Consider the following 24,388-nt stretch of genomic DNA (forward strand, 5'->3'; position numbering starts at 1 on the left):
GATACATATTCTAGCTCACAAGACACAGCCCTTGTACACAATACAACTGACATGGCTGAAAATGCTCTGTATTTCAATTGAAGTCGCGCTGTTTCTGCCGAATTGGAACTGTCCCACTGGAGTGTAAGGAATGCAGGCTGCATTTACCAGAGAGCCTACGTCACTGGTCACGTGACCCCCAAATCGTCACAACTCCGTTCCCCTTTCAAAAGGAGGGGGGGCACTTGGGCTAATGTTCACTCATCAATATTAACATATATAAAATATATAGTTGATTACTGAAAATGGAAGGTCATCCCCTTTAACACTTTGACTGCCACAATGTTAAGGGTTTTAAGGGTAAAACCCTTGCCACCATAGACGGCCATTCATTTTTGACGGAATAAATTGAAAATGGTAGGATGTACGAAAATTGACAAAAATTTCAGAGAATATAGAGTCGGAACCTTAGCTTTCACCATAAAAATTTCGTCCTGCTGTGGTGTTCTGCTGTGGAGAAACCTGAGGGAGAGCGAAAGCTGTACAGATGAAAAAGGAGCATCAGAAATTTACTTTCTGAGATAATTGAGGTCAAAGGAAAAAAACTTTCAGAAGCCCTAGAAACAAATTGGTAAATGGTACAAGAACACACAGTACCTCTAAATGAAGAACAGGGTGCAGGCCATAATGCTGTAAAAAAAAAAGTTAAAAAAAGTTGTACCGTGGTCTAGTTATAAGGCAGGAATGTGGAAGAAGCCAGGAGACTGACAGAGGCTCTTTTTTCATCTTCCCAGGATGAAGGAGAGACAGAGTAGAATCCACTGTGTTTTGACCTGGGATTTTTTATTCAAGCCTTCAGTTAGACATCAGACATCTCAAAAATAAAGATAAAAACTCTGATAAAGATAACAAAAAAAACTTTACATTGCTGTTTCACTTCAGTATAGTTGTAGATGTGTTCCATTGCAATCATCATTTTAGTCACTTCAAACTAAAACGGTCAAACTACCCTGAGCAATTCAAAGTCATAATACATAAAATTTAATAAAAATTGATGTACATTCATATGGAAATGTTTGTATTGACAAAGTCAAGCCAACTGCGACAAACTTCACCATGTTAGAATCCAGACCAGGCAACTGCAAGTAAGAGTAATTATGAAAAAAAAAAAACATAATTACCATAAGGTATATATAATTATTTGCTATACATTTTATATACACAGGTACATATATTTCCAAAATAGCAGATCTACAAGCTCATAGCCCGGCACAGCGCTATGAGCTTGTAGATCTGCCATTTACATATGATGCCTAATAGCCGATCTACAAGCTCATAGCCCAGCAAGGCACTATGAGCTTAGTATTTTCATGGCTCTCCTTTTAGTAGACCTTGTACCAGTGAACTGTACCGTCATGAAACTGTACCTTTTCCTATGCAAACTTCTAATAAAGTCTTCAATCAATCAATCAATCAATCAATCCCTTCTTTGTATTTACCTACTGTATGTTTTTATACTGTTTTTTATTTCCCCCTTTTTTCCTGACTATATCTACTGCATAGTACTGTGTTCTATCCGTCTGTCATTCAATGTTATATGAGATACTGCAATGGTTTACTATGGAAATAAGCCTAGTCTTTTCATGGATCTCATGATCTCCTTTTAGTAGACCTTGTACCAGTGAACTGGTACAAGGTCTGACCAATCCATCTCGCTGGATTGGTCAGACTGCGACGTTTGCGAGTGACTTATAGTGGTTGTTTTGCTGGGATGTGTTTGTTTTGCACTAAATGGAGCATCTGTCCTCCTTTCTCACCAAGCTAAGCTAAAGAGGCGTCAATTGGGTATGGCAAGCTATGGCAGCTGCCATACCTTGGCTACAGGGGGAATATAATAAAATGTACTGTAATCGTGCCTGTTGTAAAGGTATGTAACATGACTGGTGTCTTGCACGCGAGCCTCGCGCGCGTGAAAGACACCAGTCAAGTTGCCATAACTTAGCTTTTTCTGAACTGACGCCGCTGAGCTAAACGCCCTGCTCGATCGGTGGTCCGCGCGCGGACCACCTGTTGTGATCCGAGATGAGCATAATCATCTCTCATCTCATGCTTGCTCTCGGAGCGACGTCGCGACCCCCCAAACACGCCAATACACCACTGTATGTATCAATCAATCTAGCAACAACCACTTACTTTATATAGGCTAGCAGTTCTTTTCGCTGCGACGCCGCGGCTCGGTGGTCCCTGGTGGCCTGGTCGATGAACCATGACGATCCAGTAAAACTTTTCAGATCACATACGGCTGTAGAAGTAGTCCTCAGTAGTATAGTAAAGCACTAAACTAAACCCCCCCCCAAACACATGGCTCTTGCTGAAGTTGCCGTCCATCCAGCAATCCCAGGCCTGGGGAGGACGGTCACGTACCAAATCACCATGGTAACACAAGGTAACACAAGCTGATTGGCCACACAATGGTAACCATGGTGATTTTAGTCATTCCAGGGCCCAGGACGGCTGAATCCAAGCGTCAGTGATACATATGCTCCTAATCTTGTGTTAATTAAAAAAAAGACATTCCGGCGTCATATGACGCCGGTGGCAGCGCGGGGGGTGTAAAAGCGTGACGTCATATGACCTCCGTGGCGGTCAAAGTGTTAAGTACACTTTATAGGAAGTCTTACTTACTGGAGTATTTCCAATTTTCAGTACTTTTACTTCTACTCCACTACAGCTCAGAGGATATTCGATTATTATCACAAAACATTATTATCCACTTCAGCCCTATATATTTCGGACATTAATAGCCGATCTACAAGCTCACAATGCATCGCATATTTTTATAAATTTTTATCTTGAACACAATGAGTACCTTTACTTTAGGTACATTTTGATGACAATATTTTTACTTGTAACAGTATTTCTACAGTGCAGTATTGATACATTTACTTATTAAAAACAATAAATTAAAATTACTTAATTAAAAAAAAATAATTAAACATTACTTTTTCCACCACTGCTGTGGACTGTTTCTTTAAGACCTGGAGGTTGACATTAACCTACTTCTTGAAGCAGCAGAATGAAGGCTCTAAGGTCAAACAACACTGGCAAATCCTGAGTGAATCCTGAGTCAATTGGAACTCTGAGAGTGTGGAAATGGACCCACGGGGAGTTCAATTCCCTCTCAGGATTTTAAAAGTGTAGACAAAGCAAGAGCGTTGTCATTCCTCGTACAACCAAGCGTTAGATTGTGGATGTCTGTCTGGGGTAGGGCATTCACCAACTATTCGAATATTCGAATATCAAAGTCACTATTCGACGCTGTTCACCGAAGTCGAATATTCGCTTATTTATTTTTTATTTTTTTTATTTTGTCTTTAAAAAAGATATAGTTTATAAAGCTTGGCTAGATAGGATGTCATAAGAATGAGTTGTCAAAACTTTTTATGCCGTGACCCCCAAAATAAACATATTTGAACTGGGGACCCCCACCCTGACAAGCACTTGGAATTGTAGGTATTACATTTAATGTGACTCAGTTCCGCAGATAAATATTGTGAAAATAGCAGATCTACATGCTCACAACACCTCGCAACGCGAGGCGTTGTGAGCATGTAGATCGGCTATTTTCACAATGTTCGCCTCTTGCTTACTTAATATTTGACAGTTTGGCCAGTCCTGTAGAATATTCGACTATTCGAATACTTTGAGGTTGAATAATTAGAATACTAAAAATCACTATTCGTGAATGCCCTAGTCTGGGGAAAAACAGAAAGTATCTTTTTGTACTCTGAGACTCCACTGTTAATCAAATTGGCTCAAAAACGAAATAATATCCATGAAAGTTTCCGAGTCTTGAAAAGAAGCTTTTTCTCTGCTGGCTTTTTACAAACCACTTCTGCTTCATTGATCCAGTGAATCCGGTTTTCTACAAATTAACTATTAATTAATTGGTTTAATTGCATCATCATATTTGGTGAAGCGAATTAACCAGTTAAACCCCACATGGTTGGCCCCGGCGGAGTCCCTCATGGCTCTATACTGGCGTCCTTTTAGTTTTCTCTTATTGTGGGGAAATCTTTCGCGGGAAATTGCCGATCGACGAGTTGTGAGCTTTGTCGATCCGTTATTTTCTGTTAAAGCTTTACCCACACGATGGGGTTTAAAGGGTATATTCCACATTTTATCCACATTTTATTTATTAAATATTTTGATATTTGATATTCATTTTATCAGTCACTCCCCATCCAGAGTGCATCTATACAAACCCAGTGTAACTTCAAACTCCATTTTAACCATGATAGATTCATCAAATTCTTCTTTTTTTTCTGGTGACTCATACTACCCTCTTAACTCATTGGCCGCCTCCCCCGATAGTCACGAGAAAATTCCAATGTCGCTCCCCGCCAGGCCCGATAGTCCCGAGAATTTGCTTTTATATAATGTAATGTTTAATTACATTATTCTGCAGCCCGTGAAAAAGTTTGAGCTTTCAGTCATATAACGAACCAAAGATATCACTCATCACAGTAAGTGTGTTTGAAAACAAGAGTGTAATAACGTATAAATCTCAATAGAAATGAATAAAACTCCCAATAAACCACAGTGAATGCATTTAGCGTGGCAGAGCGCAGCCCGCAGAGTGCAATCAGCGGCACACTGGCCACACGCATGTAAAGGGATGTGGGGCAGGGATGTGCAGAGAATATTTAGAGAGGCAGGGGCTGACATTTCTAAAGGGGCCTTTTGGTGGACAATTCTATTGAATGCAGCCCTCAGGGGCAGGGGCTCAAGCCCCCTTTGATGTCTATGTGTGTACATGCCTGGTGAAGGGGCTGGCAGAAGCGACAACGGAGCAGCTGGATCTGAGACCATTTTGCACAAATCAAACAAAATCCAGTAAAATGTTCACTTGGAAAGCCATGACCTGCCTCATTGGCCAACAACACACAGCTTCATCATAACCCCCAAAGTCTCGACAACAAAATATTATGTCCCAGGCAGCCAGACAACAACGAAGATCAGAAGATCAGATCAGCAGGAGTGTCACAAGGGAAAAGTGGGACGAGTCTGAGTTACTAGGGCCCAAGGTGGAAGGGGCTTCATTATTTTATACTTTTGCTATTGAAAAATAGCAGATCTACAAGCTTGCAGCGCGACACTCGGTGCCATGCTGTGAGCTTGTATATATCTATTTTTGAAATCCCCCTATGTAGAAAATTCATGGGGGGCCCGCAGTGAATCCTTGTACCCAGGGCCCAGCACCGACACCCAGTTGGAACAGATCCTCAGCCCACTACAAACACACGTATAGAAAGCCTGGTGAGGCGAGGTTACAAACAACACAATCACCTACTGGACAAGATGCAGCGCCGTCGGCCGGTCCAGTCGACCACCAACCGATCTTCAAGCCCTGCTACGGGAGTGGAGAGGAGAAAATATCCCCCCCCCCCCGGCGGAGTCCTCAATCAGGCGACCATTGTCTGAAGAAAAGCAACGTGTCGCGTCCATATAACTTCCATCGGTATGTAACAAAACTGGTGAAAATAGCAGATCTGCAAGCACACAACGCCTCGCATCCATGGAGCCTGATGGGAGGAGGAGTTCTAGGTGTATTATATTCCAGTTCTCAGGAAAGGGTCGCGTCCAAACTCCCAGCGGTGTAACAAAAAAAAGGAGTGAAAATAGCAGATCTACAACGCGTCGCGACGAGTGGAATCCAACGAGGAAGAAATGCAAACACGGCGATCGTCATTGTCAGTAAGTTTACTGTTGTTGTTTACATCCAAGCCTAAACTACTTTTCTTCCTCCTCACTTGGCTGATGCTGCAGCGTGCGTGCACGCGCAATCGCGCATGTGCGCGTGTTTGAGGCGCGCCGCGCAACGGCGCAAGTGCTTGCAGCCTGAAGGAAGGAAACGCGCCTGGAGAAATATCACCACTGGCCGTGTGTGATCGCTGCAGTCTGTTCCGTTCTAAAGCCCGCCTACTGTATCCGGTTATGTAACACTCACATGCATGCAAGAAACGTTTCCGCATCCGGTATAGACCCAGGCCGGATCAGCAACAAGCAGAGTAACTTGATTCCTATCAGTTCTCTACGAGGCCACTGAGCAGGGGCGTCAATTGGGTATGGCAGGGGTATGCAGCTGCCATACCTTGGCTACAGGGGGAAATAATAAAAATGTACTTTTCATCGTGCCTGTTGCTAAGGTATGGCAACATGACTGGTGTCTAGTCATGTTGCCATACCTTACCTTTTTCTGAACTGACGCCACTGCCACTGAGGCCAGCCAGCAGTTTGCGCACATCAACAGAGCATGAGAGCGATTCAATTCAAAGGAACGTTATTGGCATGAGAAAACATAGGCTACGTTTACATCGCCAAAGCAAGTGCCACAAATAAATAAAACAGTTGAATATGGGGAGCATATTTACAGTTATACACATAGGCTTTGCCTTATATAAAGTTATAAGTTATAAGTGTGTGTGTGTGTGTGTGTGTGTGTGTGTGTGTGTGTGTGTGTGTGTGTCAAAATGTGATCTGTGCAAAATAAAACACTTGAATGTGAATAAAAGGTAAAAAGCTTATTTCTATTTGTGTGAAGTCAGTATGACGCCCTAAGGGCAAGAGGTGACCTATTACAGCCCTATTACACTATTCCAGTTATTGCCCTATTACACAATTACACTTATTACACTAGTAAACTTATCTGATAAGTGCCTGACGCCATAAATACAAATATCAACTGAATTATCCACTTGAAAAGCGATCGATCACAAAAAGGTCAATATCTCCAGTTTTATCAATTAGAGCTGGATTTTGGTCAAAAATGGCTATTTTGAGATGGCTGCAACTATAGAAAAAAAAGCTTTTTATTTTATTTTTTTATTTTTTGGTGAGACTAGAGGTTGTCTTCTTTCTTTTCAGGTACTGTAAGACATGGTCGAAAAAACACAGAATTTAGGAAAAATGTCAATATAAAAAAAATATATAAATTTTTTTATTAAACAAAATGGCAGGAGAGCCATACAGTCAATGTTAAAATGGCGGCCAATGTGTTAATATGTGAGCTGGCCATGTTTTTTTTATAACTTCTTTTCATTTATTTTTTATAATTTCTTATTGTATTACATTTTTTTCCATTCCCCCCCTCATTTAAAAATAAATGAAAACATGGCCAGGTCCACCAGATCGACTATTTTCAGCATGCAACACCTTTGTAGCAAAATATACAGTATATCGGGCTCCTACCAGATATTTGTATTCTGTCCATATTCAGTATGTATCTTATCTATGAATTCATGCAGGTTATGGTTACTTTATTCACATAGGTTTGGTTGGCACTCGACTCGACTGTAAGATTCAAGGTTTGAAAGCGAAATTGCGTTTCCCTCTTATCTGTCTTTTAGGGGAAATGCAATTTCCTTTTCTGATGTTTGCAGACTGGAAATGACAAATAATGCAGCCTGATCTCGAATCTTTGACAAGACATCTATCTCCTCTACACACAGCGAACAAACTAGTACACACACTAACGGCAAACGTTCTCAAGTGCTCTCAGAGTGTTTGTATTTTTGTATTCTTTCATCAAACGCTATCAAAAATATTTCAGGTAAATGGAATAAAGGTTGCTTCTATACTGTAGTATCTGAGCAATTTTGCTGGGCCTTTTTCATCTGAGTGATGGCTGCTGGAACACAGATATTTTTATATGACTTCTACTCTAAACTTTAAGCTTCATCCAGAAGCGGCGGTGAAGGTTGTAGAGGACTGGTGTAATATGGCCTCTGGGCTGGACAACGAATTCTGGACCTATTGAAGTTTATTGAGAACTTTGGAGGTGATGCCACAGAGGAATACTGATGCAATTATTATAGTCGAGCCAGGATGTGATGAAAGCATGGATGAGTGTTTCAGACGAAAACTGCAGTATACACAAGTAGGCCTACTGTACTAAAAAAAAGTACTTTTACTTGACTTTCCATTTTTGAGCGGTGGTAAACCGCTCCATAGAGTCTGTAGCCTTTTTCCTCAGCGTTTTGCCATAGCAAAACGTGTGTGTGTGTGTAGCATAGCCGCTCCATAGAGTGGCTGTGCGTGTGTCTGTAGCCTTTTTCCTCAGCGTTTTGCCATAGCAAAACTTGTGTGTGTAGCATAGCCTGTACATCCTAGACTCAAATCCTAGTCTGAAGACGTTATGCAGGCACGACCACCGCTCACTTCACATTGGGTGTGATTTTTTATACATTTATTTCACTACATCTCAGATGCAAATATTGAACGTTTTACTACACAACACTTCACCCTTTGTCAAGTCCCGCCCGTTGTCCCGCCCCTCTTCACACCCATTGGTTGCTGTGTCTTGGTGGGACACTCGGTGGGACACTCCATCCACTACCATTTTAATTCAGCTGCTTCGTATTGTTATTCTGTGTGTTCAATTCTAATTTCAAACTTGGTTTAATTCAAATGGAGCTGCTCAGTGGCAGATACCGGTAGTGACTCAGCATGTTTTACCCCCTGAGCATTTTCTGATCTATTAGACGTTACCCAGCAGCACTGGCAGCATATATACATTAATTAGAATCAACAACATTCAAGTGATGAATGCATTAATGGTAGAAGCAATAATGCATTTTAAACATATAATGCATTATCTGCTTATAACGCTATATAGTTATCATCAGCACTCATTAATGCTTTAAAACAAGAATCGTATGACATAAAAAGCATTTAGAATGACATGTAAAATAAATCCAATTGCTTATACCTCTATCAAATGACAACTTTTCAAGAGTTGTATTCCAATAAAGAAGCTTGTGATTGATAAGCACTGTACCATTTTGGGACAGGCTCTGAACAGAGTTGGAACAGAGTCTGAACAGCCATATATCTGGCAAGTTGCATGGATAAGCTCTCCTTGCTTACATAACAGACTAGACAAAACAAGGGCAGTCTGCCTATCCTTAAAGGAGGACTTCACCACTTTTCAACCTATCTTCATATACTGTAATTGGTCCTCACTAAAAAATATTTTTTTTTTTCTTTTTTTCAGAGGAGGGCTGTGGGCAGGTCAGAAACCCATCGTATTGTGACCTCATCGATTGGGAATCCAAGCTAATAGAAGGCTTTCTATTCCTGAAAAGTTGCAATGTTAAAGTGGAAGCCATTGTTCTCGCGATAATAAAAATCTAAATATTCTTTTCAAAAATATTGATTCTTTTTTTCTTTTTGGAAAATGATGATGTCACAAGACGATGGATTCTGAACTTCCCACAGCTCTCCTAGGAGACTTGGAGCTTGGACCGAGTAGAAAAAAAAAATTGCGCTACATTAGTGAGGACCTATTATATGAAGATAGGTTGTGGTGAAGTCCTCCTAAAGGCTTAGAATAAAAACGATTTGCAAATGACCATTGTTTTATATGACATGAACTATTTGATAAGAAAACCAACAAGGTTGGCAATTACATGACATTGAGTTGTGCATTTTGTTATAGAAAAAAAAATTAACAGAATCACAGAAGGGTGTATAAGCTTATACTAAGGGTGAATGATTTGATCAAGTAGCCTATAGGTTGGATCAGTGGTCCTTAAAGTGGATTCCGGGGGATCCCCAGGGGTCCTTGATGATGGGTTTCCAAGGGGTCCCCAGCCAAAAAAGAACAATATGTTACTTTGGCTATTATTGGCTTGCTATTTAATAAAATAAAATAAAATAAAATCTGGAAAGAATCATTTAGAAACATTTAGATCCAGAACTTCACTTACAGTATGTGGATTGCAGGCATAATTTCACATTGGGGTCGTTGGTCAATTAATAGCCTAAGGTTTTCAAGCCAAGGATCCCTTAGTTGAGAGAGAGATGAAGCTGGGACCCCCACAACCTTTTCATAGATTCCATATAGTTTCATCGTTTGACAGCACAATCATCATATTTCTGGATTCATGTCAATTTGTGTTTTCAGATATTTAACCACTTGAACCGTCAATACTTCTCCCCTCTACACCAAACCTCTTTGCCGAAAATAGCCGATCTACAAGCTCACAACGCCTGCAGCGCGAGGCGTTGTGAGCTTGTAGATCTGCTATTTTCGGCTAAAGTTTTCAGATTCTGGTTAAGAATCTGGCTAAAAAGGAGATTTTCTTTTCTTCTTTTTTTTTTATCACACAAAGATTTGGAGGACCCCCTGTATAGTAACTCTGAGGACCCCCTATGGGTCCCGGACCCTCTGTTGAAGACCCTTGGCCTAAACATCAATGTGGGGGTCCTTGGAAATGCAGTTTGAGAAGAACCACTGACTAGCTGACACTAGTGATAGTGTGCGGGGGAGTGACACACACGCATGCGTTCTGCGCGCACTAAGTGGCTGCCTGCTCTGTGCAAACAAAGACAGCGGACAGTCAGCGGATGCAAAGCGTGATTATTCATGCTGCTTGTTTGATGCTTAGCCTCTGGAAGAACATGCCTCTCAACGATCAATAACCAAATGCTTTGACAAGGAAACTTTCACCGCGGTTCCTTCCTCCTGTGTGTGTCGTTTCTGTACAAGCAGCAGCAGCGACTCCAGAACCGCGCAACAAGAAGAAACCATCATGGAGATCCACAGGTTTCACTGATTTATTTATTTTTATTTTAAATGTAATCGATCTCTCGGGTATATAGCCTTATAGATCTGGATTATGCGAATGCTTGCGACAGCGCAGCTTCTCATAAAGCCCTTGACAGATGTTTTCTCGGCGTGTGCATGCTTTTTCGTTTTAATAACGTATCAGGCCCAGTTCGTTTTATCAGAAGTTTTGACGTAGGAGGCTAGTGAAAGCGATCATTGATGATGAATGCGGTCCAATTTCCAAACCGTGTCTGTTGATTTGGTGGCCGTAGCTGGACACAAGTATTTGTCTGCTTGGGTTGAAAACATTTTCCTATTGACTATAATAGACGGTGCTGTTTTAGAGAGCTGACTTAATTTCTGTGAATCTCTTTAGCTACTGTGGGCGAATGACTGGCGTCCTCCGGATCCCATGAGGAGGGGAGCTGTCCTTGGTGCTGAACTGAAGAAGGAAAATCGCTTTTCAATAAAACGGGGACTAATCGTCCTTCAGGGCCTTGGCTGGCGGTCAAGTACAGACAATCAGGACTTCTTCAAGACAAGAAGTTTGAGGGACCAGCTGTTTTATAAGATGATAACTCCATTTACGCTGCACGCACTGCTTGTTTTGCTTTTTGTCGGTAAGTATATGGGCCGTCCCATCATGCGAGAAAATCGTTCCAACTTTAATTGAAACCCACGTTGATTCTAGCTTTTTTTTTTTTTTTTTTTTTTTTTTGCATGACTTTTCCTTGGGATCAAAGGCAAAAAACGACAACAACAACAACAACAACTGTTGATTGGATCAGGTTTAGGCCTATGTTAATTATTTCTCTGTGACAAAACATGGTCATTAAAACGTTTAAGTAGTCTATTCAATGTGAACCCAAGATCGCATTTGAGTGTGATGCATGACTTCAATCACTTATGATTTCACTCACACTAACTGGAATAATAGCCCTGTCCCTCTAGCCCTCTATCTACTACAATAACAACAACCCCCTCTCCCCCCTTCTCTTTCCATCTGGCTGTTCACTCACTGAAAGAGATGAGATGTAATTGATGCTGGCAGTATCTGCCCATAAGGCTATCTATGACTTACATAAGTAGGACACATCAGGACTCGGCACTGCAACAGACAGGGTCTGTTTGTAGCTTTAGATCTGTTTCAAACTGCTGTATATACCATCACCCACACTCCACAGATTGTTTTTTTATTCTTGTTAAATTATGAATTATTTTTCTGCATGCAGCTCCCCTGTGAGCTTGTGCTCTATGCAATTACGTTGTGCGTCACCCTGTCTGCGTTTATAGGCCTACAATAATGATGCTGTTATGTTCTGAGGACTGTGATGTCTCTGTAGGATGACTGTGTGACTTCAACTGATCTACAAGCTAACAGTGTGTCAGCTTACAGGTGGCTTGCCATCTATAAGAGTGTCAGCCTGTGTGTGTCTGTGTGTTTGTCCACAGCTAATCTCATATAAACCCTCCAAAGCGAAAGTGCAGTAACTACGTTTTTAGACACGTTATTTATTCGTCTCAAAGGTCAAATCAGCTGTTATCTTGGTTTTGGGTGATAAACAATGACATTGTGAACAGATATAGAATACGAAGAGTAGGCCTATAGAGGCCTACTGGCAACGAGTATTTGTGTTAAGGACCCCCTCGAAAACGAGATGATACATCTCAAGGGGTTATCCTTTCCATAAAGGTACTCTACATCACAGACTGGCCATATGACCATCCCATCATTCAGAGTTCCCACCATTAGGTTAGTGTCAGGGTAGGGTTACGGATAGGCTTAGTTGTAATGGGACTAGTCGGCAGTGGTGTAAAGTAACTAAGTAGATTTACTTAAGTACTGTACTTAAGTACAGTTTTGACGTATTTGTACTTTGCTTGAGTATTTCCAATTTCCAGTACTTTTACTTCTACTCCACTACATCTCAGATCCAAATATTGTACTTTTACTCCACTACATTTATGTGAAAACGTTATAGTTACTAGTTACTTTGCAGATGTAAATTATAATATTATAAAAAAATACATACTGTACCATGTTAGCATGTTAGCCCTGTTTTATACCGTGGCTATTTGCTCACAACGCGTCGCATCGCAGCGCGTTGTGAGCTTGTAGATTGGCTATTTTCAAACATCTTTTACTTTTGGTACTTTGAGTATATTTTGATGCCAATACTTTCGTACTTTTACTCAAGTACATTTAGAATTCCGGGCTTTTACTTGTAAGGGTGCCCTCACACCAAAATACCTAGAGTGGAATCCGCCAATGCATTTCAATGAGAATGGAGCGTTTGTTGCCAGTAGAGGATTTCTGCAAAAAACGCTACATTCTCATTGAAATACATTGGCGGATTCCACTCTAGGTATTTTGGTGTGTGGGCACCCTAACAGAGCATTTCTATATTGCAATATTGGTACTTTTACTCAAGTGTACAGTGTGAGTCTGAGTACTTTTTCCACCACTGCGGATAGGCTTAGTTGTAATGGGACCAGTCGGACCAATGGGATGCCAGAATAATGACATGGCGCACCACCACAGTGGGATCTTATCTTTTGAGATCCATTTGGATGTCAATACCCACATGATCCCACTAGTTTATCATTCATTCATTCATTCAACCTTTATTTATTCTCGAAAAGACATTGAGGTTGCCCTCATTTGCAGTGCCATCGAGATACATCACAACACAACATTAATATTTACAAAACGACAGACAATATAAAGTAAACTTAAAAACAATTGCAGACATTTGTTGGTAGGTTGTCAATTAAAGATTTAAATTGACCGTATGTTATGGGAGAACATATCTTAAAATGTAGTTGTAGCTCATTCCAGGTGGTTGGGGCATTACAGCAAAATGCTGTCTTCCCCAGTTCTGAGTTTGCTGTGGGGACCTTTAATGTGAGCCAGTCACCTCAATCCCTTCAAATCCTCCACAGTCCACTCTGCTCCGCCCACACCACTCTCCTTGTGTCTCCACTGTTTCCACAATTCTATCATCCATCTGTCCCTTATTGTTTTATGCTTTCCTTTGCTGGCTATAATGCTTCCAGACAGAGGCCATCATCTGATGGCCTCTCTGTCTAGAAGCATTATCCAGTGGTAGATTTAATGCCCACTGCTTGTTTGTGTGACCTCAGATATGAGTCATCGGACACGGCGGAGGAAAACACACTCAGCTGCAAGACCACACTTATAATAATGCAAGTTGAGAGCCTGATTGTTTTCTGGTTCTTTTAGCTGGCAAAAAGGTTTTGAAGTTGTGTGAATGTATTAGCCTGGTGTGAATATATTAGCCAGGCGTTGCTCATACTAATTCCTCAATGTTAAAAGAAAAAATGGCTGCAGACATGAATGGTTAGACCAGACCAATGCTGGGCCCTGATTGGTTCCCCAAAATTTTGGGGGAGAGGAAATGGATTCACAATTGAGCAGGGCCAGACCCATATTCGCCAAGGGCAAGTTTCTTTTTTTGTGGATTGGTCTGGTTCCAGGCTATGAATGTATGACCTCAACAAGCAAAACAGAATGGGTTTATTACTAGAGAAAACAATATTGGCTCTTACATTTGTAGTCACCCAACCATTGAATCAAGACTGTATAGAGGTTTTTTCTTAGAGCTAATGTAAGCTTAACAGCAGCGTGAAGGGAGCTGTATGATTGTAGGCGTAGCAGTGTCAGATTGTGTAGTGACTGGTGCCTTTAAAAAAGAAAACCCATCCGCGGGGACACAAGTTCAGATTATGTTCTCACCGTATGAGGAGGAGTTGTTGAGGGCCCTCGCTGCCTCGGGCCATGTGCTGTTTCACAAACCCGTGCTTCTTAATACTTTGTTTCTCCTTGAAGGAAGTGGGACAAACAGAGCGCTGGCTCGGTGAGAGAGGGGTCCCTGATCATGAATGCGGCGGTTATAAATATCACAGATGCTTGGCAGCTCCTGACCAATGATCGTTGATGCTGCTTTTACTACCCTATTTACAGTAGCTCTCCTTGCTGTCAGCAGCTGAGCAGCTTCCAAACCACACTGTGATCGAGCAGTTATTCCCAACCTGTGGGCCAGGGCCCACTGGTGGGCCACGATGGTATTGCAAGTTGGCCCCCAACTAATTTGCAAAACACTTTATCGTCTAATCAGGCTTTTGCGACTTCCCTGGAGAGATTTTAATTCGCTTGATTCAGTGTTTAGATAGCCTATTTGATATCCATTTTATCAGACACGCCTATACAAACCCATTGTAACTTCAAACTCCATTTTAACCACGATAAAGTCAATGAAAATACCTGTACTTTTTTCTGGTGACTCCTGACACCCTCCTAATACGTGAGCTGGCCGTCGATAAAAAAAAAGTCATTTCTTTTTAATAATATTTTGAGGGAAATTCACGAAAAAACAATTGTATGTATTTATTAGGAGGGTGTCGGGAGTCACCAGATGAATGAATCTATTGTGGTTAAAATGGAGTAAGCTACAATGGGTTTGTATTGGAAGGGTGGTCACAAAAGCCTGAGTAGTTCTTTTTCTTAAAGTGAAATATCCCTTTAAACTTCAGTATACTGCGTTGGTTCCATTCGGTTGTTAAGCTGTGACATATTTGCCCCCGTCGATTGATTGATCATTAAAATAATCATGCTCTGAAAATGCACGCAACCCACCTATCTGACCGCTCAACACGGCAGCCTGTCAGCTGCCACAGGCCGCGGCGTTAAAGTGGTCCGAGGGGTGTGCTGTGAACGCTTTCAAGGTGTTTTAAGTGCATGCTCTGATCCAGAAAAGGTTGAGAGCCACTGTGTGAAAGAGAATGTGAGAACAGAACACTCTCTTACCACAGCTCTGTAAAAGTCACACATCCTTGCCTTGCCTGACACCTTGAACTTTCTTGAGCTGTCACAGAAAGAGCAATCGTTGATGCAATCGTTCTGCAAGATACATTGACTCCACATTTAAGACGAGAAGAATTGGTGGCGGTCCCAAGGAATTTGAAGCCAACTAATTATCTTGACAGCCCATAGCAATGATTGACTATGGGCCTGAACTTGATGAAGCCCTAGACTTTTGGCTAAAATGAAAAAGAAGACAGGAGATCAGTTTTAGCTTCGCGTAGTAGTAGCCAGACAGACAAATCTGCCATTGCAAAGAAAAATTCCCCTTCTGGCTATGCAAGGCTAGATCAGTTCATCGTGTGCATGCAGACACTCCTTTGTTCTTCACTTTCTTTTTGGGTCCAGCACTGTGTTTAAACAACTGTGGGAATGTGCGTTTTTTTTGTGCCTTTTTTCTCGGCCTAAGCTCAGTTTTTGTGGGAGTCCACAACCATCTCCTTGGTTTTGGAGATAAACACAACCGCTCAACTAGTGAGGAGACGTCTGCTCTATAAGCCAGGGGTCTTCAACATTTTCAGGCCAAGGACCCCTTAGCTGAGAGAGAGATGAAGCAGGGACCCTCTCTACATTATTGTATACATTTATGATGCAGATTTTCATCGATTTCATAGACTTGTTTGACAGCACTGTCATCAGTCTTTGTTGGATTCGTGTTTTTAGTTAACTTGACCTTTCACTATGTACTTGGTCTGCTCTTTTTTACCTCTACACCAAACCTATTTGCCGAAAATAGCCGATCTACAAGCTCTCAGCGTGAGGCGTTGAGAGCTTGTAGATGGGCTATTTTTGGCTAAAGTTCTCCTCATGCGAGGGTTCAAGTTGTTGATTTAAAAGAATGATCCTATCACAAAGATTTGGCGGCCCCCCTGTAGTAACTCTGAGGACCCCCTGTTGAGAACCCCCGCTGTAAGCTGTTCCATCATTACAGGAGATGAGACCTGTGACAGTGCTGTCATCCATAAGTGTGAAGGTTTTTATCAGAATGAGAAATATAGTCATTAGTGTAAAATGAGTACAGGAGAGGAGTCACATGGATTAGTGGATAGCTTCGATGTGCAGATTATGGTTCTTGGTCTACCTACGTTTTTAAATGACTATTTCTATGCATTTGATGTATTACCTTGTACTGTCCTTGGTTATTGTAAATCGCTCTGGATTAAGAGCATCTTCTAAATGCCTAAATTGTAAATTGGATTAACGTGCTCAATCGCCATGACTGATATCAGTCGTTTGGAAGTCATCATAGAAGCCAGCATGCCTTCTAATTCATGAAAGCATGTCTCACGCCTGAAAAAAGCAGATCTACAAGCTCACAAGACGTCGCAGGGTGACGCATCGTGAGCTTGTAGATCGTCTATTTTCAGTTATTAGTTTCTTTAAGGTTAAAGAGTATTTGAAGTGATCAAACTGGCACTATAATGTTTAGAAGCATCTTCTATAAAGATGAATGGTCTCAGAAATGCCATAAAAGAAAAAGTCTCAAATCTGTGATTTGAGAACAGAAATGTGATAATAACAGGCCTACCTAAAGATCATCGTTACACTTTCAGTCATGAAATGTCATGTTTCATGCTTTATTCCAGGGGTCTTCAACAGGGGGTCCGGGACCCCTAGGGGGTCCTCAGAGTTACTACAGGGGGTCCTCCAAATCTTTGAGTGCTAGAAACCTTTTTTTTTTCTCCTTTTTTATAATAACCAATTGAACCCTGGCATCCATATTCTGAGAACTTTAGCCAAAAATTGCAAGGCGTTGTGAAGCTTGTAGATCTGCTATTTTTGGCAAAGAGCTTTGGTGTAGACAGAGGGGAAAAAAGAGCAGACTAAATACAAAGTGAAAGGTCAAGTTTATTAAGTATTGACGGTTAAAGTGCTTAAATATCTGAAAACACACATTGACATGAATCCAAAATACACTGATGATTGTGCTGTCAAATGATTAAATTATAATCTATGAAAAGGTTGTGCTTCCCTGCTTCATCTCTCTCTCAACTAAGGGGTCCTTGGCCTGAAAACGTTAAAGACCCCTGCTTTATTCCATGGGAGACAGAAGAACAAAACCCTGGGTTAGCTAGCACCGATGCTAATGGCCATGGACCTATCCTGGAATCATGTTGTTTGTCTTCTATTCATTGTGCTGTGCTGCGTGTGTTTTGATTGATTGAAGACTTTATTAGAAGTTTGCATAGGAAAAGGTACAGTTTCATGACGGTACAGTTCACTGGTACAAGGTCTACTAAAAGGAGATCCATGAAAAGACTAAGCTTATTTCCACAGGAAACCATTTAAGTATCTCATATAACATTGAATGACAGACGAATAGAACACAGTACTATGCAGTAGATATGTAAAGAAAAAAAAATGATAGAACAAAAAAAGAAAACAGTAAGTCTAAACAAACAGTAAGTAGGTCTAAGGGGCAGGGGAGGGTAGGGTTGGGCTAGGTTATTATTATTATTTTTTTACCAGTTGCGAACGGCTGCTGCCTGTAAGTGGTTTTTCAGGGCAATTTTAAAGGATGCTAGTGATCCACACTCCTTTATGGCCTTCGGTAAGGCTTTCCACATTTTGGTGGTATAGCAGAAAAACGAGTTTGACCCTTTATTGTTTTGACAGGTACTTGGGTATCATAGTGGTGTAGTGTATCTTGTACACCAGGCCCATTGCAAGTTGCTGTACTCTGTCACCTGTCTGTGTGTGTCAGCAGTTGACCTGAGCCGGCCGGTGTGCGTGGACGTGCTGTCGAACACGGAGGCGGTCCTGGGGAGGCCCATGAAGCTGACATGCATCTTCTGCATGAAGAGAGAAGAGGTGCCTTCAAAGACACGCGTCGACTGGTTCTTCCTGGCCAGAGACCATGACAACACCACCACCAGAACACCTGTGGGTAACTGTTGACTACCCACTAAGCATGCCATCTAAAAGTGGTCTAATAGTGGTATAGATTTGAAAGTTTTTTAGTTGTCTAAACTTAGACTAGACGACTAATAGACTTCTAATAGTCGTCTAAATGTAGACGGTCTATATTTAGACGACTATTAGAAGTCTATTAGTCGTCTAGTCTAAGTTTAGACAACTAAAAAACGTTCAAATCTATACCACTATTAGACCACTTTTAGACGGCGTGCTCAGTGGGTAGCGGCGTCACAAGGGGGGGAAAAGTTACTAGGGCCCAAGGTGGAGGGGAGGGGCCTTAATTATCTTATACTTTAGCGATTGAAAAATAGCAGATATACAAGCTCACAGCGCGGCACCGAGTGCCGCGCTGCAAGCTTGTAGATCTGCTATTTACCCAGGGCCAAGTACCCAGGGCCCAGAATGTGGTGCGACACCCACACCCCTGCTGTTGACGCGCCTTTATACTTTGTTGCAACTTTTTTTTTCATATCAAGTCCTGTTATTTATTTGGCATTTGAGCCACGTACGTTTTGAGACACGTGCCTTTTGATGAGATTTTGCCTCTCAGACCCAAGACTTTGAATATTTTGTTATCCTTGGATACGATTATTGTCCACAATTCCATGCTGTATTAATGTACCATAGGAGAGATAACAGGCCAATATGGCCTTTCCCTCCCAAATAAACAAACACAGTAAAGTAATGCTCTTGTCCAAGGGTCTTCAACAGGGGGTCCTCAGAGTCACTACAGGGGGTCCTCCAAATCTTTGATAGAAACTTTTTTATACTAACCACCTGAACCCTAGTGTCCATATTCTGATAACTTTAGCCAAAAATAGCATCTACAAGCTTGTAGATCACCTATTTTGGCAAAGAGGTTTTGTAGAAGGGGAAAAGAGCAGACTAAGTACAGAGCGAAAGGTCAACTTTATTAAGTATTGACATTTCTAGTGGTTAAATATCTGAAAACACAAATTGACATGAATCCAAAATACACTGATGATTGTGTTGTCAAATTAAACTACAGTATATGGAATCTATGAACAGGTTGTGGGGGTCCCTGCTTCATCTCTCTCTCAACTAAGGGGTCCTCCTTGGCCTGAAAACGTTGAAGACCCCTGCTCTTGTCCCACCACAGATCTTACAGTATGTGAACGGTGCAGCCAGGGAGGTCCCGGGGCCATGGGAGGGCCGCCTGAAGTGGGCCGGGAGCACAGATCTACAAGACCTCTCCATCCACATCCGGAACGTCACCTGGTACGACAGCGGCACTTATCAGTGCCAGGTGTTTCGCCAGTTTGAGTTTGACTTCTTCTCGCCGTCCATCAACAAGACCAGAACCATCGATTTGACGGTGATAGAGACAGGTAAGGGCAGTGCACTCTGTCACTCCATGTCACCCTTTAAATCATCATCCCTGCAACCTCCTCGGCCCGTCTCCCCACCTGCTTGGTAGCGCTAATCTCTGTCAAGTTGATCCTTCACCCTACAGTAGCTGTGATAATCACATACTGTACTTCCTATGCAGCAGGGATTGAGGTGCCGGTTAAACGGAGCTGGATATTTCTGAAGCTAGACATTTCTTTGTGCGGTTGGGACACAAAGCTGGATATTTTTGCTGCAAAACTGGATATTTTTTAAACCGGATAAATAAGTGAAGACATTGAAAAATATCCGATTCACTGGATCCGTGTAGGCATGGAACACGGATATCTCTGAAGATTTACTGTGTGTGTGCTTGTCCCCCTAGTGGAGGTCTGGGGACTCAGATTATTTTAGACCTAGATATCTTTGTCGTGTGGACCTAGATATTTTTCTATGTGGATATCTGACAAACCGGGATATATGAAATATCCAGCTCCGTCTGGCCTAGGCCTTAGTCGGAATCAGGCAGGGGTCATCAATACACGGACAAATGTGTCCGTGGCAAAGACTTTTAGATATTCCATTTTACACACCCTTATGATGTTCCTATTTGGATCATAGTAACAAGAACATCTTGTGAAACAAATGTCGCCACCCAATCATCAAGGACGATGATACTCGACAGAAGAAGAATTTTGATCATAATAACCAATTATTGAATGTCAGTTTTCCTTCAGAATATTTATGACATTGCTTTACGACAACACTATGGCACATTATGAGTCCACTAGTACTAGTCAACCCGTGTTAAACACATCCAATGTGCGCAGATCATAGATAAATAATGTATTTAGTTGAACTGACTTCCACTGCGCCTGTAAAATATACTGTAAGTATCTTATTTTCATGTTGATTGAAACAGTGACCTACACAGCTAAATACAGATTTAGCTGTGTTGGTCACTGATGATGATTGCAGTGCTACACATGTTTCTTTGTTGTGGCTATTTGATTGGCCATTTTCAAATAATCGTACATTAGTTTGGTTTTACAAAAGCATATCGTCGTTGTCGGGTGAAAACCTTTCAAATCCAAAACCGTTCGTTTTGCATTTATCATTTAAAAAATGATTTAAACTAGTGAAAACAGCCGATCTACAAGCACACAACGCCTCGCCAGGCGTTGTGTGCTGGTAGATCTGCTGTTTTCTCTACTTCTGTGTGACGGCCTTGTGTGATGAAGCAGGGCTTTGCTTTGCAAAAGAACGTACACATTTGAAACTTGGAGATACGAGGTTTCCACCGGACAACAACGATATACTCCACTCACTCGTTTCTCTCTGCCCAAGTGTCAAGTGTTGTCGTTACAAGTGTTGTGTTGAAGAAATAATTGTGTGTTTTGTTTTGTCTGTCTTTGTTTATCAAGAGCTTTCTTCTATTGTCAGTGAAGTGGTCAATTCAAACCAGCTACTTTGCTATCTTTTATAAGGGGTAACGTATACTGCTTTCTGAATGCTTGGCTTGCTGGATGTCTTTCTTTTCCTTGATCGCCTCGATCGAATATACAGTCAAACATGTATATTTGGAACTAGTATTTCCCCCCCACCATGTCTTATAACTTTGCAGTGTCTCTATCTGCTTGCATATAGCCGGGGAGCCACAGGCCCAAAATTTGAGAGGACCTGTGATGTCATAACATACATTTTATTTTTGTTTTTTTCTATTAATGTGGTCAATAAGGTACACAGAATGAGAGGCCTGCTCTGCCGGAAACATTGCGAGTCCCATCGACGTCACTATACAGGAAAATAATACAAAAATAAATCTGCTTTAAGTAGCATGTGAGCGGTCAAACTAGGGGTTCTTCATGATTCTGAATCCATTGCAAGCATTTGTTTTGCGACCCCTCACATGCTACTTAAAGCAGATTATTTTTTTTCCCTGTATAGTGAAGTCGATGGAGGGAATATACAAATGGCCATAACCTTTTTTCGCAATGTTTCCGGCAGAGCAGGCCTCTCATTCTGTGTACCTTAATGACCAAATGAAATGAAATGAAAAATAAAAAGTAAAACCCTATTCTTTGAGCTTTTGGGCCTGTGGCTCCCCGACTAATACAGTATGTTCACTGTTAGCTCTGGTCCATAGCGGTAGTGGAGTTCTCCCTAATGCTATGTTCCTCTACCTCCACGCCTCCTTGGCAAAACCTTAAAACACCGCCGTCTGGTCCGAAAATAACAAAAACTGTTTCGCCCCTCACTAAACAAAAGGTATCAGTGGACAGTTGGAAGCTTACTCTACTTAGTGGACGCCACCACACGATTAAAATACATTTCTAGGGCGAAAAATGAAAAATATTCCACCGGATAGAGACTCCATTTCTTCTTTCATTATTTGTCGTCGCCATCACGGTGCCAACTCACTACTCCCACGCCGGTCAGAGGACCGAATTAACAGAGCATTAGTCTCGTTGGGTGTTATTCAGCTCTGCGACGTTGGAAGCGCTGTTTCGTAAAAACAGTCTTCAACCAGGAAGAGTGTCTCCGTCAGGTGGATTATTTTTCATTTCGCCCTAGAAATGTATTTTAAGCGTGTGGTGGGGGGTCCAGACTGCGTCCACTAAGTAGAGTAAGCTTTCAACTGTCCACTGATACCTTTGGTTTGGTGAGGGGCAAAACAGTTTTTGTTATTTTCGGACCAGACGGCTGTGTTTTCCGGATTTTCCAAGGAATACGGAGGTAGAGGAACTTAGCGTTAGGGAGAACTCCACTAACGCTATGGACCAGAGCTAGTTCACTGTTAGAGGCATATAGAGATGGGCTTTGTTTTGACAAACATTTTTGGGTTGTACCTGGAAAAGGATTATTTTAAAGTGGCTGTTATTAACCTTTCAAAGTAGGCTGCAGTTTATTTTAAACCATAAGTTGTTCTTTGCATTTCATTCCATTATTCTCATCAAATTTCAAACAGCATTTGGCCAGTGTATTGATGTCATTGAATGGATTACGTTATTATGGCAAACATACATATTGTATGGATACATTAAAGGTGGTGTAGGTGATGGAATGTTGTTAAAATACATGTTAAATAGCTCTATATTCCAATAATAATCGTAGTTACAGTATATAGACTCTATAGCAACACATATAGCAATACATATTGAACAAACACTCTATAGCATCTACCCGTGGGTGTTTTACATAATGTTTCAGGTCAAGGACTCCCTAGCTTTCACATTGTATGAAATTGTGTTGCAGAAACCTTTTCATAGATTTCATATAGATTCATAGACTTGTTTGACAGCACTATCAATGTGTAGTGTTGAGTTGATTCATGTTAATGTTTTAACCACTTAAAACCTAAAAAAATGTTCTTGGTCTGTTCTTTTTTCCCCCTCTACACCAAACCTCTTTGCCAAAAATCTTTTGGATAATGTTCCCTTCAGAGGATGCTAGGGTTAATATAAAAAAAGATCCTATCTCAGAAAGATTTGGCAGACCCCCTGTTGAAGACCCCTGCTCTAGACTTGATTATTTGTTTAATTGACAGGGGCCTTTCCAGCCCTTTAGTAACCAGAAACATGTCTGGATACCAAGTTTATCCAACCGGGAGAGAGTACAGTACAGGATACAGGATAAACAAGTTAAATCGGAAGTGATGAAACAAAACAATGAGCTCCAATCCTGATTGGAGGAAACTGCTATGCTGACCTGGAAATGTAGTTGAAGAGAGAGGGAGACCCATGTTACTGAAGAACCACTCTGTAACAACGATTACTATCAGAATATAGAGCTAAATCACAAATCAAAATAAATAAATGTACACACCTTTTTCCTGTACACACATATATGACTTAAACCTCCTTTAATAGTCACAATTTGGAGACATTTTAAAATGAAATCAATAAAAGCTGACATCTCTCTGGCCAGTATGCTACTTGAACTTTGATGCTAGTTCTTGTGCACAGCGGTTCTTATTGGATGAGCAAGACATAAACTGTACGGTACAGGCATGACAAGCTAAAGCAATCGTGTCTCAAACTACTTGTTACAATGTTTTAACAATGACATGGTGTGAACCACACAGTTCTTTACAACTTAAAATCTGTAAATATCAGTTCAACTATCAAATCATTTATATCTCAGCACTGAGAACCCCTGTGACATATTCAAGCTTTGTTATGATTATTTTATTAGAGCAATAGCACCACAAATATAACACTGCCCGACCATGAATGTACAGGTACGATACTGATGTCTATATTTGGGAGCAACATTTCTTTTGCATTACATACATCTAACTATACATCTAATATTCCCATTTGTATGAAACGCATAGCTTGGTCGCTAGAGTAAAAAATTGGCACTGTATGTTTCTACATATCAGAAGATATTGCACATAGAAGATGGATGTTTTTCTTTTGAACCCAATAAACGTTGCATATCAATGTCTTCAGATGCAGACCATGTCGACTCAATCCAAACAACTATTCTGTATCAGTGTGCAATTCAAACTGCAGGGGGCTTTAGACTGTTAAATGGTCCTCAGGGGGTCACAAGGGGGGGAGGGGGGCAGTGGGACTGAGTTACTAGGGACCAAGGTGGAGGGGCCTTAATTATTTTATACTTTAGCTATTGAAAAATAGCAGATCTAC

At 41.2% G+C, this 24,388-nt stretch overlaps 1 protein-coding gene across 2 annotated transcripts in view; it reads left to right on the forward strand.

Annotated features, from left to right (window-relative positions):
- Window positions 1-10,380: 10,380 nt before the first annotated feature.
- scn3b (sodium channel, voltage-gated, type III, beta) overlaps window positions 10,381-24,388 on the forward strand; it is a 30,575-nt gene continuing 16,567 nt past the window's right edge. For both annotated transcript variants that reach the window (XR_013962249.1, XM_080731405.1), the window contains exons 1-4: window positions 10,381-10,588; window positions 10,968-11,211; window positions 18,178-18,356; window positions 19,510-19,738. Coding sequence is in view for 1 of the 2 variants with exons in the window: in XM_080731405.1 (XP_080587531.1) it covers window positions 11,004-11,211; window positions 18,178-18,356; window positions 19,510-19,738 (616 nt within the window). In the remaining variant the exon portion in view is untranslated. The remainder of the gene's footprint in view (window positions 10,589-10,967; window positions 11,212-18,177; window positions 18,357-19,509; window positions 19,739-24,388) is intronic.

This window comes from Nannobrachium achirus, assembly GCF_963921795.1.
Source record: "Nannobrachium achirus genome assembly, chromosome: 8".
Lineage (NCBI taxonomy): Eukaryota > Metazoa > Chordata > Actinopteri > Myctophiformes > Myctophidae > Nannobrachium > Nannobrachium achirus.